The sequence below is a fragment of the Nannospalax galili genome, unplaced genomic scaffold (genome assembly GCF_000622305.1).
Source record: "Nannospalax galili isolate Female #2095 unplaced genomic scaffold, S.galili_v1.0 scaffold186, whole genome shotgun sequence".
NCBI classification, from domain to species: domain Eukaryota; kingdom Metazoa; phylum Chordata; class Mammalia; order Rodentia; family Spalacidae; genus Nannospalax; species Nannospalax galili.
This window is the reverse complement of record NW_008358774.1, coordinates 10,464,193-10,483,854: the sequence shown is the minus strand read 5'-3', so window position 1 is coordinate 10,483,854 and position 19,662 is coordinate 10,464,193. Positions and strand designations below refer to the sequence as shown.

At 36.9% G+C, this 19,662-nt stretch overlaps 1 protein-coding gene across 11 annotated transcripts in view; it reads right to left on the bottom strand.

Annotated features, from left to right (window-relative positions):
- Epb41l2 (erythrocyte membrane protein band 4.1 like 2) overlaps positions 1–19,662 on the bottom strand; it is a 229,656-nt gene that overhangs the window by 99,744 nt on the left and 110,250 nt on the right. For all 11 annotated transcript variants that reach the window (XM_017795339.2, XM_017795341.1, XM_008822132.3 and 8 more), the window contains exons 2-3: positions 8,359–8,843; positions 7,403–7,618 (exon numbers count right to left, since the gene is read on the bottom strand). In XM_017795339.2, coding sequence (XP_017650828.1) covers positions 7,403–7,618; positions 8,359–8,829 — 687 coding nt within the window. In that variant the 5' untranslated portion in view covers positions 8,830–8,843. The remainder of the gene's footprint in view (positions 1–7,402; positions 7,619–8,358; positions 8,844–19,662) is intronic.

The following is a 19,662-nucleotide window of genomic DNA, read 5'->3' as shown; positions in this document are numbered from 1 at the left end:
TGACAACACAGCAGACAGTAGCAGGGATATCAGAGTATAAGGGCTCTACTGTGTGTGGGGGGGCTATGGGAAGGTGCCACCTGGGAAGTGGGTGTATAGTCGAATGAGGTGGTTTAGGATGTTCTGTGTGATACACACACACACACACACACACACACACACATATACACACACACACACAAATCAACAAATTTTTATAAATGTATTATATTTGAGAAGGAAGCATGGAAATTTATGCCATGCTAATTAGTAGAGGTGACAAACCATTACCATTGAAATCTACCCGATGACTTTATAGACATACACAGGCGCCAAGGATCCAAGTGCTACCCATTATCAGATGCATAGAGATTAGAGATGCGTGTGCCAACATCTCAGTGTTACTAGCAAAAACAATTAGTCTTTCTGCAAGGAGCAATATATTCTAAAATGAAATGGAGATCTTTTTTAAAGGTTAAAAACTCATTCAATTTTATGTCTTACAGGGCTTATACTGAGTTCAGTACTGTATAACTGTATTAACTCAACTGTGAACCTAGATACTTACACCCTCTTGTGAAAGAGATGTACTCCTGCTCTGGAGTGTGTTACTGAATATGTTAAAGCTGTAGTGAAATTCTTCTTCTAATCATGTAGTTATTAAAAATTTTTAAGTAATGATTAAAAAAATAGTAATTCTTCAATGCATAAAAATTTTCTCCTTAACAATCAGCAGATGTGAAAAGCATTACCACTGAAATCTACCTGACGACTTTATATCCATGCTCAGATGCCAAGGAGCTCAGAAAGTAACCGACTGTGACTAGTAATAATCACATAAATAGAGATTAGAAATGCATGTGCAAACATTTTAATGTCAATTACATTAAAAATGAATTTTTCTGTATGAAACTGTGTATTTTAATAGTGAAATGGAGATCATTTTTAAAGGTTAAAACCTCATTTAATTTTATGTCTTATAGTGTTTATACTGAGTACAATATTGTATAACTGTATTAATTCAACTGTGAACCTAAAAATTTACAGCCAGAAAGTGATTCATCTTTGCTCTGGAAATTGTTACTGAATGTGTCAATGTTGTTGTAATGAAATGCTTCTACTAATTACGTGGTTATTAAATAAAAAACACCAAAAAAAAAAAAAAAACCAGCCAGAGAGCTAGCTAGGAGTAGGACATAATGAGCCAGAGAAAAATCATGTGAATGGGGAGTACACTGCTATGATGAGAAACTTTACAGGACAGACAGTTCAAGAAGTGCAGGATGAGATGACCATTCTAACTAGTAAGGCACAGCAAATTAACATTATTAGATCAAAAGGTAGCCCAGGGTCACACCTAACAGTCCTGAGTGACAACCTACAAAGTGACTTAAGAAGCCCTTTGTCTTCTTCAGGCAAGACTAAAATATTCTATCATTCCCACGGCATGGCATCCTTTTCCCACTTTGAAAATTAAGTCCTTGGACAGAATTACCACTTTAAATCCTTTCCTTAAGCTAAAGGGATAAATGGACAGTTGGTCAGAGACATTCCATTTGGATCTACATCACTGGAATTTTAAATTGCACACAATTGTTCCAAGTTCCAAACATTTTATCCCTAAACTGGGATAGCCCAGTTTTGTGGGATTTTATAGGATAGCCCAACTCCTAGATCCTCCAAAAGTATGTAGATAGCTGAAATTACTTAATGGTTTAAACTACAAGGGTCACTACCACAGTCTGAAAAACAAACCTTGGGAGATGAAAGTTGACGGAAATGAGTAAATAACACATCAGAAAGCAAGGATACCAAATTGGATTTCTGAGAGCAGAAGCCTGTACAAGGAAGACCAGAAGATCTTGACATACTCTGCTTTTTGATGAATACTTTTATCACCACAACAGTGCCGATAAGATCCTACATTATATCAGCCTTATTCACTGCTAAGGAAAAATCTTTCTGACATTCCTGTGTGGGCTAAAACAATGCCCTTGATTCTCAGAGAAAATCAACATGTGGGAACAACTTTCAGATGCCGGAGGAAAATGTGAGCCTCTTACCCAGAATGCACTCATGCTTCCCAAGGCTCCTGAATTTCTATGCTCATTTTCGGACTTTAAAAAACATATACAGACTTACCAGCTCTAGCCAAACCAGCTCAATCCTAGAAATAGAGGAAGCAAATATTTTCAGTCTTACTTTGCAATCTGAGAATAGAAGAAAAGACAGAAAGTGACTTCCCCAAGCTTTACAAAAAATCAAAAGAAAAGTAAACATAGATCCCCTGGACTTCATACCCATGACTTTAAGTAAACCTCACTGTATTTTTCCTTAGAGGAAAGAGCCCCACTGCTTCAAAACACCAACTGTGTAAATGACTTCTGCAGCAGTATCACAAGGCAGCCAGGAGTCTAGAGCCAGGGCTGTAGGCTCCAGGAGACACCCTAAAATTTTTACAATTTACACTCTGGCACCAAAGGAGCTTGTCATATCAATCAAAAAACTCAATGGGACACAAGTTGATATGCTGAAGACTATAAAGTTACTTCATCCAAAAATATAATAATCCTCACTTCTGGGCATGACGGCACACATAAAGCAAATTGAAGCCCAGCTTGGTCTACAAAGTGAGTTCCATGCCAGCCAAGCCTGCATAGTGTGACCCTGGCTTAATCATCATTATCATTCTCTTCCTCCTCCTCAAAAGTAAGCTTTTAAAAATATTTGTGATCCAACTTATCAACAGATGATAAATTAGAATAAATGTAAACAACAATTTTCATGGACAATAACTAGAAATTATTTAACATTTTGGAACAAATAAACAAAGACAGATGAGGCTTTGGGTCAAAATAGCATAGCAATAAACTATGCTTCATAAGCCAAAGATAGCATTAGAATCAAGCAATGTCCATGGGATTTTTTTTTTAATTGTAATCAATCTCTAAAAACGCACTGTTAACCAGTACTTACATCTACTTATTATTTCCACCTTCTGGGAATCAGGCAAATCTGTGTGGCATTCTTTTATCCTCTTAGTATTAACCTATACCCTGCCTTTCTTAAAAGAAGACCAGCTTCAAAGATAACAAACATTTTTAGAAAAACCACTGTGTGGTTGGCATTTATCTTTATCTAGTTCCCGAGGCTCAGGAGTAGAAAGAACAGGTTCAGAGGGTTCCCAAGAGAAAGAATAAATGTTGAAACAGGAAACCATAACAAGTAGGAGAAACTCGTGCAGTGAGTGCTATATGTCTACAGTCTTAGCTACTCAGGAGGCTGAGGAAGAAGATGAAGAACTCAGGAGGAGTTCAAAAACAAAGTATGTATTTGAGGAAGAATGAATACTGATGGATATGGAAATATATTATATACACTTATACATATAAACACACAAAAATATATAATGTGCATATCAATGGATTAAACATAGCCTACTATTAAACTGTATCTATCTACAGAGCAATCTTGGTAGCAAATGTTTGGGCAACAAACAATAATACTTCCCAGAATTATGTTTCCTAATATTTAAAAAAGCACTCAATAGTATATAGCAATGTTTTTATCAAATGGTTAAAGGAGGTGTTCCTTTGCTGATAAAAGCACTGATAGGTAATACAAACAGGAAATTGCCTAACTTACTCAATTTTCTAAACATATGTAAAACTGGCCATCTACAAAGATCACCAATATGTGTCCTAACCAATGCAATGAATAAAAAGGGCCCCCTTAAGCTACTGCAACTATATGGTTAACATGTTCCAAATCCAAATGATATCTTGGCCTTGGTAGGCCCAGTATTCCCCACTCCTTTTGCTCTAGGGGTCAGTTTCAATCTTATACTGGCATTTGAGGATGAGCCAACCTCTGGACTCTACTCCTCAAGTGGAAATAGAGCAGATCAGATGAGTTGCAGTTCCAAATTAATGGTACCAAGCAACCAGAGAACCACAATGAGAAGGAAACTTGGATAAAAGAAGCACTAACTACAAAAGGGAACACAATTCATAGTTTCTTCACTGTGTCAACTTCTATCAGAGTGCTGATGAATTATATGTTCAGATAGAAAGTCCCTGCATAGAACTCAAGTGAGCTGTTGGTGAATAAAAACTACTGCAGAGCAGCATCAGGAAAGTTTACCCCAATTCTGTTTTGCTTTGTACCTACAAGGGAAAAGGGCTCGCTCAACACAAATGTTAGAATGCTTATCCACGATTTATTCGCCTCAAAAGTTTGTTTTTATAACAGCATGTTAAACAATCATGTATTAAAGAGACTCTGTAAATTAATATCCTCATAAAATATAGACTTTTTCTCAACCAACTTAACTCTTAGTGAATTAAAAAACAAAGCTGCCATTTACAACCTTGGGTACTATCTCAGCTTTGCTTTGGGCAACACAATAAACTGAATCTCTACTAGCAAAAAAATCAAGTATCCCAAAATGATAGATATCTAATATGTACACATTTAACGAGGGAGGGGGAAAGAGGTAGGCACAGTGATTAATAACAGACTTCAAGTAAAATGTGTCTACAAAATATAGATGCTTTCCAAAAAAGCAATGAAGAGAAAGTAAATTCAAGCAAACAAAAATAGGCAGTACAAACTTACAAGGCAGAACACACATACTTCTATAATATGGAAAAACTCACTTAAATTCACCAGTTAAAGGGAAGAATCCTAACATGAGATTCAAAAATAAGTCATTTCAATCATGAAAGCAAAAAATGGCAGAAGATGGACCAGACAAATCCTAATCAAAATAAAGCTACTATAGTAATATTAATAACAAATAAAATAAAATTAAGGTATAGCATGGCAAAATAATGTGAGGATATATCATTATGAACATATGTGCATCTAATAACCAAAGATTTTATCAAAACTATAGCTATAGGATTAACCAGGGAAAATTATCAAAGTAACTATTACAGAGCTATTTCACATACTTATTTATCAACAGTCTAAGCAGTTACACGGTGATAGATAACAAGACACAGGTTATTAATATGTGACCAAGGACAGATGCAGATATCTATATCAACAATGAGAGGATACCTTGTGTTATCAAACTCAAAGATAACTATACTAACTATATACTATGCTTCAAAGTAATTCCAAAGTACAATAGAATACTATTTTTAGACCACATTTTGATCACAATGTCATTTAAAACAGGAAATGTAAACAAAATTTTTTGCTCACACAACACACACATGTGTATATTCACAAACACTGAAAATTTTAAATCAAATCTATGAAAAATCCAACAGTCAAAAGGAACCATAAGGAGATGAAAAAATATTAAGAATTGAACTAAATGGCCCTGAAAGCACTCTATTTCAAATGTAGACAATCAAAAGTTACTAGGAGGAAAACTGCCAAAGGAAAAACTGAGAGCCATGAAAGCTTTCTTCAATTAAGCTCAAGAAATTAGAAAAGCAGGGGGTTGGAGAGATAGCTCAGCAGTAAAGAACACTGATTGTTCTCCCAGAAGAGCTAGGTTCGAATCCCAGCACCGCACGGCAACTAACAACTGTCCATAACTCCAATTTCAGGGGATCCGACAGCCTCTTCTGTCCTCCACAGGCATTTCATGACACTGGTGCACTTATCTACAAGCAGGTATAACACTCATACACGTAAAATAAAAATAATAAATATATTTTTTTAAAAAATTAGAAAAGCACAAGAATCTGAAAAAAGAAAATGTTACAAAATAGAAAAGATGTAAAACAAACAATAAACAAAATAAAGCTGTCAATTTAGAGGGAGGGATTAAAACAAGAAAAAAAGAATCTAAACTGGGAACTGAATAGATGACTCCGTGGCTGCTCTTGCAGAAGACCCAGGTTCGATTACCAGCACCCACATGGTGACTAACCACTGTCTAGTTCCAGGGGATCTGACACCCTCTTCTGTCTTCCACAGGAACTGCATGACACAGGTTTGCAGGCATAATACTCGTGCACATAAAATTAAAAATCCAAATAAAGAATCCAAACTGAATGCACAAAGTGAGGAAGCTATAAAAACCTTCGCATCAAGTCCATAGGATAATGGACAGTCCACTAAAAGACATATCCATCATTAAAACTTAAAAACACTCCACAAGCATAAGAAAACTGAACCAACAATTTAAACAAGCAAAAAAATACTCTCCAATCTCAGGCTCCCCATAAAAGGCCAGCAGGCCCAAAGAGTTTTAAAGACAAGTTATACCAAATCTCCAATAGAATCCCTAATTTTATCCAAGAAAATGGTCAAGAGAGAATCAACTCAATAGGGGATAGCATATAACTCAGAGAACAAGCAAGAAAGATATCCTTTTTATCTTTTGAAAGACAAAATTACACAATTCTTCAAACACATTCACAAGCTCCAGAGCCAAGTTGCCAAAGCTATAAGCCTGGATCCTCCACCACATGGCTGTAAGACACCAGGCAGTTACAGAGTCTCTTTAAACCTTTATTTACAGCTCCATTCTAATTCTGAGAATGGTAATACTAGTAAATACTTTAGAGTCTTATATTAAATATAAAGAATTTCAACATAATTCACAGACATCTACTACTAGTACATGTTATGTAAACCAATTTATATGTGAAAAGGAATAAACTCTTTTTAATATTTTATTATTTTTATTTTATGTATATGAGTATATGGCCTGACTATAAGGGCACCCCTGTTGTACAATGCCCATAGAGATCAGAAGAGGGCAATTCCCAAGAACTGGAATTATGGACTGTTGTTAGCCACCATGTGGATGCTGGGAACTGAACCCAGGTCCTTTGTAAGAGCACCCAGTGTTCTTAATCACTGAGCCATCTCTCTAGTCTCAGGAATAAACTCTCTTAACATAAAATAATAAGATGCTGGTGCTTTAAAAGATTATACTGACCCCTGTCAGCATCAGTGCTATAAATACCAGTTTTATAAATCATGGGTACTATTTAACTAAATGGCACAAAATAAATTAGCTAGATTTAAACCATTCTCTTTCTTAGGCTAGAACTTTATTGCTAAAATCTGATTATTCCAAATTTTTAAAAACCAGCTTAAAACTAGCATTCCTCAAGTAAGACGTCCTATAGAAATAATAGTCAAAACCACCTATTCAGATCACACATACACCAGCACACACAACCAGTGAGCACACAAGGCAGAAAATCAGTCCTGTTTAGACTAAGAATCAAGAAGGGCTATGCTGAATGGAAATAACAGAAATAATGTTGCTATTGTTTAAATGTAAAGTTGCAACAAACTGGCCTAAGGGAACTTGATAAACCACAAAGCATACTCATCCTGTCAAGCCACAAGGCAGGCTACTTTCCTTCTGCCACCACGAGTACTCTCTACTCACTCCCTGACTCATCCTCTACCACCACAAGCACTCTGCACTCAGTCCCTGCCTCACCTCCAGGTCACAGCTGTACTCGGTGCCGTCGAGAAGAATTACTCTACACTGGACGGTTTTGGTCTTCTTGGTAGCTCTCTGTGACGTCTTCTCTGCTTTCAGCTCATTGGTCTGCACTTCCTTAGTCTCCCTTTTTGCTGCTGCTTCTTCTGATTTGTCTTCCTGTATTTCCTTTACCTTTTCCTCTTTTCTGTCCTTCCTCACTTCTTCTGCAGGCTGTCAGGAAAAAAAGTCCAAGTTAAAGATAATCAATTTGTAGAAGACAGCATTTAAAAGGAGAAAAAAAATCCAAGTTTTTGAACATACTAGGCAAGTGGTCCAGATACATTTTTAGCCCAAAATGAGAATGTTTAATAAAAACTGTCATCTTTATTATAACCACTATAAATCTGCATTTAAAGACTGAAAATTATATAAGAAAGGTTATTTCCTCATCCTTCTTCATTTTGCCAAGTTAATGATCTGAGCATTAAATGAATAAAAGAAACTACATTCCACTGCTTCACCATGCATATAATTTCTAAAATGCCATAGGAAAACCTAGGCTTCAGGCAAATCAAATATACACAGTCTACTTTTTACTCTCCACTAAATACTTAAAAGCAAGGATGAATAAAAGGGTATGATACTTAACAGAAGAGGTGGGAAGAGTCTGACAGACTGCTTAACCTTAGCAGGAACACACAGGCCCTTTGTGTGTGTGTGTGTGTGTGTGTGTGTGTGTGTGTGTGTGTGTGTGTGTGTGTGTATGTGTGTGTGTGTTGCAGTTTTTTTGCTTTGTTACCTTGGAAATGATTTTACAAAGCATGACAGGAAAAGGCTGAGGTAAACTAATCCAGGATCTACAATCCACATACATTAGACCAAAGTAGTATCTCAACAAAAGGAATCCATACAATCCAAAATAAACCATTCTGTTTTCCTATGTTCTCATTCCTAGTCATTCTCAAACATACCTGGATCTCAGCACTGCTCAAGGAAGGCTTTTCTTCCTTGACCTCTACCTTGACCTCAAGGTGTTTCCTCTGAGCCATCTCTTCAGCATCACCCTTAGCCCAACTCTCTTCTTCAGGAAGGGAATCTTCTTTATTTAAGATCTGTTCTTCCACAACAGCTTGGGTAGGCTCTTTTTTATCTCCCCCATCTTTGGCTACTACTAAGTTATAAGACTTCTGTTTCTTAAGCCATGGGGGTATGAATCGAGAAATGCCCCTGCTTTCAGACAGATCCTTCTCTCTCTTTCGGCAGCGCGGACTACTTTGGCTTTCAGCTGTAGGAGCTGGCTGAGAACCTTTATCCTCCTTGGGCTCAGACAGCTGATTCTGTTGATTTTCTGCTACTTCTTTAACTTTTTCCTTGGTTCCATCTGCTCCCACCTGGTCAGAGTCCTTCTTCACTTCAGATGCAGAGCCAACTTCAGTAGTCATGGTTACAGCTTATACTGTAACAAAATAAAGATCACAAAATATTTCAGAAACTCCCAGTTTTAGCCTGGTGACGAGGAAGGGAAGGGTGAGAAGGGATGGGACAAGGAATGGCAGAGACAAAAGAGACATGGCATATGCTAAGAAGTAAGGCTTGTCAGCACAAGACAAAATAGAGATTCCTCTGTCAGACTTCTCTATCAGAATCACAGATCTAACAGCATCATAACAGTAACTGACTCTGCAGTTACAAAACAAAACCACTAAGACGCCAAAAAGGGGGGGGGGGTATTTTTATTTGGTTTCAACTAATAATAATTTTCTTAAAAGTCTAACACAAAAGTCCAATGTTTAAGGATTTACTTTTTACTTTTCCTTGGTTTGGATAGCCTTTATTTGCTATTATGGAAATGTTGTAATCAATGCTAGAAAATATTGAGATGTTTCACTACAATGTCACACAGTAAAACCAAAGCCTACAGAAATGCTAGCTATTATAAAAAACCCATGTTAAATACTAGGAGCTTAAGAGCAATAAAAACTTAAATCTGGAACAACATTGTATTATTGTTTTGCTTTCCACTATTAAATTTTATAATTCACCATCACTCTTCCAACATAAGTTTTTGAAGAAATGATTAAAACCAAAATCAAAACTCCAATCTTTCACGCTACCCAATCTCAAACACCTTTTTGTCTGTGCATATGATTGCAACAAAAATAGCTAAAGGTCCTAAGTATCACCAAATAAAGATATTGTGCAGTAGAAAAAAATACATCTAATGATTTATCACAACTAATGAAAATAAAATTTAATTAAAAATAACTGCTTTTCTAAATTTTACAGAGGCAAAGAGGGATTTTTCAAGAACAGCAAACCAGGACCACAAAGAGAGTAGGCAGGGCCTGTGAAGGCAAATCAAACTCCTCCATTCCTCACTATAAGGGATCCTCTCTCCCTAAAGGTTCTCCCAGAGTTTTTTACGCACTGATACCCTAGCCAAAAGGTAATGTCACAACTATCTTTTTAAATGCTACAAACTTAAATAGGTTTTTTAAAGAAAAACTAAAGTACAATTTTTTGTTTGGTTTTGGTTTTCTTATTGTTGACTGAGACAGGATCTCTCTGTAATCCCAGTCAACCTGGAACTCACTATGTAGACCAGGCTGGCCTCGATCTCATACCTTACCTAGTACTGTAATGAAATTCTCATTTCAGACAGCCCAACTTGGCTATAAGGTATAGAATGAGAGACAAGGCTGAAACAGACATCTGGAAGACGGTTGCAATAATCCAGGCATGCTTCTGTATTAAGGCAGAAGCAGTGAGGGAAAGGATTAGAAATGACTCTCAGGGAAAAGGGATAAATAAGAAATGACGTGAGGTCTAGACTAAATACAGTAAGAGGAAAAGAAACAAGGGAAGGTTTCAGTTATAGGAAACTAGGGCAGATAGTAGAACTATCATCATTTAGTAGAATCATCATTTAGTATGATTTTGAATTTGCTATAATTGACAGGTATGTGGAGATGTCTAATTGGTCAGTAAACAGGCTTTGAAGGAGGCTGGACATACACTGGAGATACTGTTTGGGAGCTGTGGTCACATGGATGGACATCTGTAAGCATAGGTAATGCTGATACCACTTAGAAAAAATGTTGCTTAATGTTAGAAGATCCTGCAAGGAACAGTTATTACCACCTACATGTCTTCCAACAAGAACTGAGAATACAAACTGGATACACATTGCATAAAAGACCTCTTTTTCCTTCGTTCCCATATCATTTTCCAAACACGTTTAAGTGGAGACTATTATTAACATTAGTCAGGCAAAAACCAAAGTTGATTTCTACCATATATTCTCTAATTACATCCTGAGAACTGAATAAACATCTAGGTGAAGTTAAAATGAAAATGTCCCACACTTGTCTAAGCTAACTGAGATAAACTGGCAGCTCTTTAATTACTCTGGCTGTGAGAAACAGCCTGACGACCAATCAACTACAGTTGACTTTTGGCCAAAATATTTAGAAAAGCAATGAAACATAAAACTAAAGTTTCCACTGTTATGTTAAAAACATTAATAGTTGTTTATATTTTAGTCATGGGAGTCACCACCAACAGTTCACTAAGTCAGACAGCATGCAATTTCTGTTCTTCAAAACATTCAACTAGGTAAGTATTAGCTCCATTTTATAAATACTACAATGGAACATAAATGACTAGGTCAAGACTCTAAGTAGATAGTCATACAACTATATATACATCTCACAATTTCTGATTTGTTTTTGTTTGTTCATTTGGCTGGTTTTGTTTTGAGAAAGGGTCTCAACTCCCTATGTAGCCAAGGATAAATGTGAACTCCTGATTGTTCTGTCTCCATCAAGTGCTGGAACTACAGGAGTGTACTATCGTGCCTAGCCTCACATAAAATTTATCATTGGATCCCATCTCCATTATGCATGAATTACCTAACAGATTACAGAGTCCCTAAAGAAGATTCATGCCAGTTTGTGAAAATGACTATAGGACAACATGTATGTATTCTGTGACTCAGCATAAGTAGTCCTATCCCTCCCAAAAGAAATTTACAAATATATTATTCAAATTATACAATCGTATTTGAAATCCATTACTTTAGTCATGCAATCATGACTAAAGGACAGAAGTGCTAATTAAAAGATAAAGAACACATGCTTTGAATTCCAGCACTTGGGAGGCAGAGGCAGGTGAAGCTCTGTGAGATGGAGGCCAGCTTGGTCTACATAGCAAGTTCCAGGCCAGCTGGGGCTACAGGAAGACGAGAGAGAGAGAGAGGGAGAGAGAGGGAGAGAGAGAGAGAGAGAGAGAGAGAGAGAGAGAGAGAGAGAGAGAGAGAGAACAGACACAATGTGAAGAGAGAGAGAGAGAGAGAGAGAGAGAGAGAGAGAGAGAGAGAGAACAGGCAAACCATGTGATGGGCCTTACACAGAAGTCTCATCAGTCACCACTGTATTCACAACCCTAGAGCTATTAATATCACTCATCCAAATTCATATAAGACAGAAAACAAAAATGGCTAATTAGGCTATGAATATTCAATAATAAGGGCAGACATAGCTCTAAGAGCTTAAAACTAACTCTACCTTCTTTGTAAAATGGTTTCTTAAACAAATTACCATTAAGAGAACATGATTAGGGTTGGAGAGATGGCTCAGCGGTTAAGAACACTGGCTGTTTATGCAAAGGACCCAGGTTCAATTCTAAGCATCCCAGCATGTTGGTTAACAACCGTTCATAACTCCAGTTCCAGGGTACACATTTTTCTGACTTCCGCAAGCATTCCACAACATAGATGCACTTATATGCACTTACATGCAGGCAATACACTCATACACATAAAATAAAAACAATAAATAAAAGAGAGTATGATTATAGCACAACCATGCACCATAATTATCATGACTGTAACTCTCAGTATTTCAGATGTGGATAGGCCTTTAACTGTACCACCCAGAAAAACGGAAACTCAGTGTATGCAATGGAATGCAAGCATGACTACTCAAATGAAAGCCAAACGAAGGCCAGGATCTTGCCTTCACTTATAGCAGAAGCATCTAGACTAGCCCTCAAAAGGTGGCAAATAATATTCAGTAAATATTATTTACTGAATGAGTATTGTTAAATTACCTAGTCTAATATCTTTATTTTATCAGCAAGAATTCAGAAATCTAGATTTGTTTAAGATAATAAAGTTAAATGGGGAAAGCCAAAACCAGATCTAAAGTTTCCCCAACTGTAGCAATGCCCACAGCACTGATCTTTAATTAGAGTCATCCCCAATCTATCATTAGTGTAGTTATATAACATACTTAGGAAAAACCTTTCTACTTACAACCAACCAAAAGGAACACTGCTGTGAACAACCAGCCCATTAGACAAGCATGTGGTTTTGACACAATTACCATGCTGGCATGCTCCCATCAGGACTGATGAAAGTGTTCGTTATTCTGACAGCTCCAGGAGAAAAACCATGCATCAGTGAACAAGCAATCAGGCAGAAAACCATCATCAACAGAGTACCAGCACTGCTTAGTAAGGGATGATAGTAAATAAAACCAACCTTTATTTTCTTATGTTTTAAGTAAGGAGGCAAGGTGCTGTCTCTACTATAGCTTAAACTACCTAGCATATATTATGCTGTTTAAAACACAGGCCCTTAAATCAAGACTACAAAAAACAGATGGTGACACAGCTCTATAAACTAAGGAAGAACCTCAAGTTCAGGCTTATATTAGGTCATTGTGTTTCCTTATAACCTTTAGAGTCTGAGACACTCTACAGCCCACCTGATTCATGCAATCCTTGGGCAAAAAAACAGGACAAAAGTATCTGCCAGCTGAGAGGCTGCTGTTTTGTGCTGATTACCAGCAGCCAAGGCTCTAATTTCTCCTAGCATAAAATAAAACATTATTTTAAGGGGTTAAGATTTACAAATGGGAAAGTACGTGCTTTTACACTTCAAAATCGAGGTAAGGGAATTGGAGAGTGATGCTTTTCAAATGTATCAAACATTGGGGGGAACGGTATTTCAGAAGGAAGAAGAAACAACACAAACAGACTGCCAAGTACTGATGATACAGTTCAGTGGCAGAGAGCATGCTTGGTCTGAGGGGGGGGGTCTTTGTGGGTTTTTCTCTTAAGTATCAGAGGGTCTAAAAAATGCTATATTATCTGTTCAGTAAGTAAAAATACATTCCAAAGAAACTGTGTATCAGTGTCTTATTTATATGGTGAAAATAAGCAATTTTTAAACTAAATACCTGTAATGTATGTGTTTGTTTTTAAAGGGTGATGTTTAAAAAAAAAACAACCTGTAAGAACAACAGACTATTTCTATTGAGATTCAAGCTAACATCTGCTTGAAATTAAGCCCACACATTCAAAAAACATGAACTGCAATGCAGCCCTTTGCCAGTTCAAGCCTAGGCAGGATCAGGTTTCATCCAGAGCATATATTTCCTCTGTTCTTTCTCCTTTTCAACAAAACCCACATTTGGTTGAGCTTTCCCCCTCCTTCCACATGTGTACACAGAGGATGGTTCCAGGATGGGCCCAAAAGTAGGCTCTGTTGGTCTAGGGAAATCTCTCTTTGTCAAAAAGACAGGAAGACAGTTGATAGGTTTCCAGGAAAGGATTTCTCCAAGAAAAGCCACAAGAGTAGCTGTCTTTGCTGCCTCTGAACTCTGTAAATAAAACTCTCAGCACTGTTGAGATTACCTTGAATCCACTTAGGAAGAAAGCCTGAGGACAAAATGACACACAGTACAGAGGACTGACAAAAGTCACAGGAAAGAAGACCGGCCCCCTGGTCATGCCACACCTGGTCTGGTCCCAAGCAGAGCTTCTGTGCAACATACTTTCCTATGGCTGAAATGGCTGAGTACAGGTTCCAGTTACTTGCAGCCAAAAGCATCCTAATGGGTTCTGCAGTCCAAAGAAAGCACAGAAGCCTTAAGAAATAGAACAAGTCTGACATGATGCAATCCTAGCATATGGGAGATGGAAAGCAGAACTGGAAAAAGAGTTCAAGGTCATCTTGGCTCACAGTGAGCTCAAGGCCAGTCTGGGCTATATAAAATGTCTAAAAAAAAAAAAAAAAAAAAAAAAAAACCCAAAAAAATAAAAAAATTAAAAAAACAATAAAAAAAGGGAAAATAGAACACAGAGACCCTAGGTGATTATTATTATTCCCCACTTAGTTTTATGAATACCATACCTAAGAGCTATGGGAGTCAAAAATCCTAGTTTTCCATATTTTTATTTTTTTAGCCTAATATTAGTGAGATACAACATTAGTTCTTTAGCAACTCTAAATAAGAATGAAACAACAACAAAAAAAACTTAATTGTTCAAAACATAATATTCCCTTTATGCAGCGAGGGGTATATGAAAAAGAAAGGATAATTTTTTGCTATGTAGTTGAAGTATCTTGAAAAAGCCCAATAAAACAACTAACTCAACATCAAAAAAAATCTAAATTTCACTTTTTAATTGGTTAGACTGGCTTAAATCAGCCCAACAAGAAGGAAAAGTAAAGTGGCTAAACAAGAGATAAAAGGGACAAAAAACATAAAAAGATAGTCACCTGCATTCACAGTAAAAACAAATGGAGCTAAAGGTCAGGAGGTATATGCCTGTAATTCTACCAGTCAGAAGGATCAGGAATTCAATGCCCATCTGGGCTATATAATGAAAGTCCACCTTCTAAAGGGGGGCAGAGAGGGGATGGTGAGGCTTTAAAAAAAAATTAGAATGGAGACAGCTCATCTTTAATTACATAATCACACTGAGCATGGCTATCTGAAAGCATTCTCATACAGTTGCTGCTTCGGAGTAACTGGTACAGGGAACAGAAGCCAATTTGCTAATGACTATCAAAATCCCTAATATGCATATCCTTTAAACTAGCAATCCTACTTGTGGTAATGGATCTTACTCACATATCTGCATGTGTGAGAAACAATTATACACAAGGTGATTCACTACAGCATTGTAGCAGCAAAGAATCAACATCTGTCAATAGGAAACTTTATAACACAATAATACAACAGAACACTATACAGTTAGGAAGGGGAAAATAGTGACATATGGGTTATGGAAATAATGTAAGGCAAACACTCGAGTACAAAAGTCATATCTACCTATTATATATGATTTTCTAACTTTTAGGTTGAAAGCATAGTGTAAGATATAAACATGTTAATGTGTACACACATATCTACTTGTATACTAGGGAAGAAACCAGGTCAAATCTAGAAGAGTAACAGACTGTGGAGAATGGCAGGTGGCATTTGGTAAATGAGGTACAGAAGAGCAGATGGAGGAGAGAGAGCTGAGTAACAGACTGTGGAGAATGGCAGGTGGCATTTGGTAAATGAGGTACAGATGGAGGAGAGAGAGCGCTCACTGAGCCCAAGTTTTCATAACCTGAAGTACTTAAGCACTTTATTAGGGGAACATATTTACACGTTAAGTGAAAACAGCACGGCTGGCTTGCGTCCTTGGAGACAAGTGCCATAAGTGAATACCAGGAGCAACAGTGCCATCTTGATTTGTCACACAGCTCTTGCCACACAAATGAACAGTATGAACACAGAAACCTTCCAGTCTCTTCTAACTTAAGATTTCCTGGCATATGAAATTTAATACCACCTCTATACCCTCAAAGTAAGTGATTTCTACTAGTCTATTTAAAATACTTTCCAACCAAACTAAATTCATACAGATTGCTTTCTTACACAGTATAAGCTTAAAATCTAAGTTTTTAAAATAGTATTACTTGTTTAAAAAAAGTCTGTGTGTGTGCTGGAGAAGACCCGGGTTCGAATCCCAGCACCCACATGGCAGCTAACAACTGTCCATAACTCCAGTTCCAGGGGATTTGACAGCCTCTTCTGTCCTCCACTAGCTTTGCAGGACACAGGTACACTTACCTACATGTAGGCATAACACTCATACACATAAAACAAAAATAATAATATTTAAAAAAAATGTGTGTATGTGTTCTGGCTGCATGTAAGTGCATCCCTGTGGACAAAGCCCATGGAGGCTAGAAGGCGGTGTCTAATTCCCTGGAACTGGAGTTACAGGATGTGGATGTTGGGAACAGAACCTGGATCCTCAAGATCAGTCAGTGCTCTTAAGTACTGAGCCTCCTCTCTAGCCCCTAGAAATAGTATTACTTTTAGGAAGTATTCTCACAGGTCAGCAAGATGACTCAGTGAGTAAAGGTACCTGCCACTAAGCCTTTTATGTAATTAATTAGTGTAACAGAAAGTTTAAAGGAAGTATTCTCAGTTGTTCATTTAAAAAAAAAATTAGAGAAAGAGAGAAGTCCTGGGAGGGCCTTGCTTGTTAATCTTTACCCTCCAGACCTGAGTGTAGAATTGAAACAAAAAGAAGTCTTTTTCTAAAAATAAGATCGGTACAGCTACAGGTAGGCCAAAAAAGATCACTACTATTATCTGCTAGAGGAGAAAGAATGTGGTTATTTATGAGTCCCCTGAAAAGTTGAACACTTTTTCAAAGGCGAAGATAAAATGGAAAGAGAAGGTTCTTACTACATGTGTTAAGACAGTCACACATAAACACTCCCAACTGCTTTCAGCAGCTTCCTCTTTATCTACAGGGAAAAACAGAAACAAACTGGCCTGGGAAGCACAAAGATGTCAACATGTTTCCTGTCCACCCCTCCTCCCTGGCCCACATCTGCTACTATGCTCCCATGAAGCGGGTATCCTTTTCATTTTTGTGAGGTAATGCCATGTTCCCAGCGCAATGCTTCTCAATATTACTTTTCATGATATTCCTAGTATCTAGAAAGCATTCAATGGACCATCATCATATAATGCTCTACAGGGAAGAAAAACAAACTAACTAACAGTTTGTTTCAGTGAAATCAAAAACAGGCCGAAGCAGAGCAGGGCCAAAACCATCACCTCTCTTGACCCTAACAGATACTGGGAATGTACTTTTTCTGAACCCATCTCAGCTACCCTCTGCATAGGATCCCCACCTATATTAATACTCCACTCACTTGGTACCAAGCAGTAACCAATGACCAGTTTACTACTTCTATGTAAATAAATTCTAAATCCTATAGCTATAAAATAACAGCAGTGGTTTGAGAGGCTCTTCCCAAATAAGCTAAAGACAAATCCATGAAGGTTAACTGCATGGGATAAACGCACAGGCTGCAGACGCTGCATTTTAATGGGTCATAAGACAAAAGCTTGTCAAAGTTAATCAATGCCCCACATTATGACAAGTCCACCAAGCTGGGGCCTGCTTTCAAATCCTCTTCTCTGTAAGCTCTGGAACGCCAGTGTAAACACATATGCACCCTCCCCCCAAAATACCCTCACTACAGCAATGCTAGTCCCTGCAGTGTCAACAACAAAGGCGGAATCCCAGGGATGGTTTGCTGGTTATAGTGGCACTTTTCATTTTGTTAGGAAGTAGTGATGAAACTGCTTGGGGTTTTTTTCTTCATTTTTAAAGAAAGATTACTAGATGAGTAGATTATATTATATAAAGAAAATCATGTGGTTTTTGTCATATCCGAATGTCAGAATCTAGGCAGTAACATGAGTTTTCACATTTTTTCAATGAAACAAGATTAGGTATTTAGAAATAAAAGATAGTATCTATTTTTATTTGAACAAAATTTACTTAGGGTGTGATATTATCAAAATAGCATACAGTAGTTCTTGATAAGTGTTAATAACTACTAACCTGTAGATGCTTAAAAAATGTGAATTTAAAGCTCTAACAGCAATAATACAAATTCTTTTACTCAAACACATTAGGGTGAAAATATAACATTTTATAAATTACATTGAAATTTTTCATCTTTTAAACATGCTAAAAAATAACTGTACTGAGCTTTACACAGACTTCATAGCGCTTTAGGAAATAAGCAATATTCATAAGGTTTATCATGTAGTACGTGAAACAGTAGGACAAGTCTATAAAATAAAACTAGTTTCATTGCTCTCGGAGGTCAAATCTGAGAAGATAACCTACAAAATGTTAAAGATAACCTACAAAAATTCAACATGTACCTAGAAAAATGCAAACATCTGATCTAAAATGAAACTCTGGTCACTAAAATACACACACACACACACGTACATTTTTTAATAGGGCCTAGCTCAAATACAATGTAACATTCCTTTGTCAAAAAGTGTACAAACCCAGATTTCATCCACTCAGTATACTAGCATGTTCTGAGTGTGCAGTCCCCTGGGTATTTAATCACACTCAAAACAGCAAACTTCTCGAACAAGTAGAAACAAGTAAGCAAGTACCACAAAACCCAAATGCTACAACAGAAATGACCTGATACTCCTCTCGGAGACATACATATGCAGGCAGCATCTACGCACATCCAGTCGGCTATCTCTTGTTTCCTGTCATGGAAGATTGTGGAAAGCTGATGGAAATCCAGCGTCCAAAAGCTTAATGAGCAAACCCAGCCCCACCCAAGCCAGACCCTGCTGGAGAAGGGCATGCTCAGTAGAAAAGCCCAACTTGCTTCCAAAGCACTTCATTTCTCAGCTAGAAAATTTACATGGGTCAAAGAAAACCACTTCTTGCTGCCTGTTCGATGCAGTAACTACATAAAAACTAGTTTTAGTGGCAAACTGTAATTCTGTAATTGCATTTTTTAAATTCTTCCATTACTAAGAATTTCTTTTCCCATTTAGTTTTCCTTTATATTTTTATTCTCTCTCTCTCATCCTACTAACAGATGCTGAAAGTATGTATTCAATATATAGTCAAATCATCTTTGTTTATAAACTACTCTAAGTTGCATTATAATGTTTTCAGATCTAGAAAACCATGTAAATATAAAGTCCACTTTCAATGAAATGCCTGTTTTCACTGATTCGTATGAAAATATTCATTCTCATCATATGTGAAAATTAATGCTTATTTTAATCTAGATTGTGTAGGTACAATGACGTAAGCATAAAGTTCATATACCCATTTTATGCTGTCTACTCTTAAGAAATGACTGATCAAAAAAACACCTTATATACGTGCATGAAATTCTCAATAAAGTGTTTGTAAAAGTTAAAAAAAAAGAGAAAGAATTTTAAAAAATGACGGAAAATAATAGAATCCTACATCAATCTGTCCCATAAATATGGAAGTAAAGTTACCGTAGAATCGCTAAAGGAAATATCAACTCTAAGATTCAGGTCAAAATGATCTGAGAAATGACTAATCTTCCATAATTCTATAGTATCCCCCTTCCTATTAATTTTTACAATTGAAATTCTAGAATT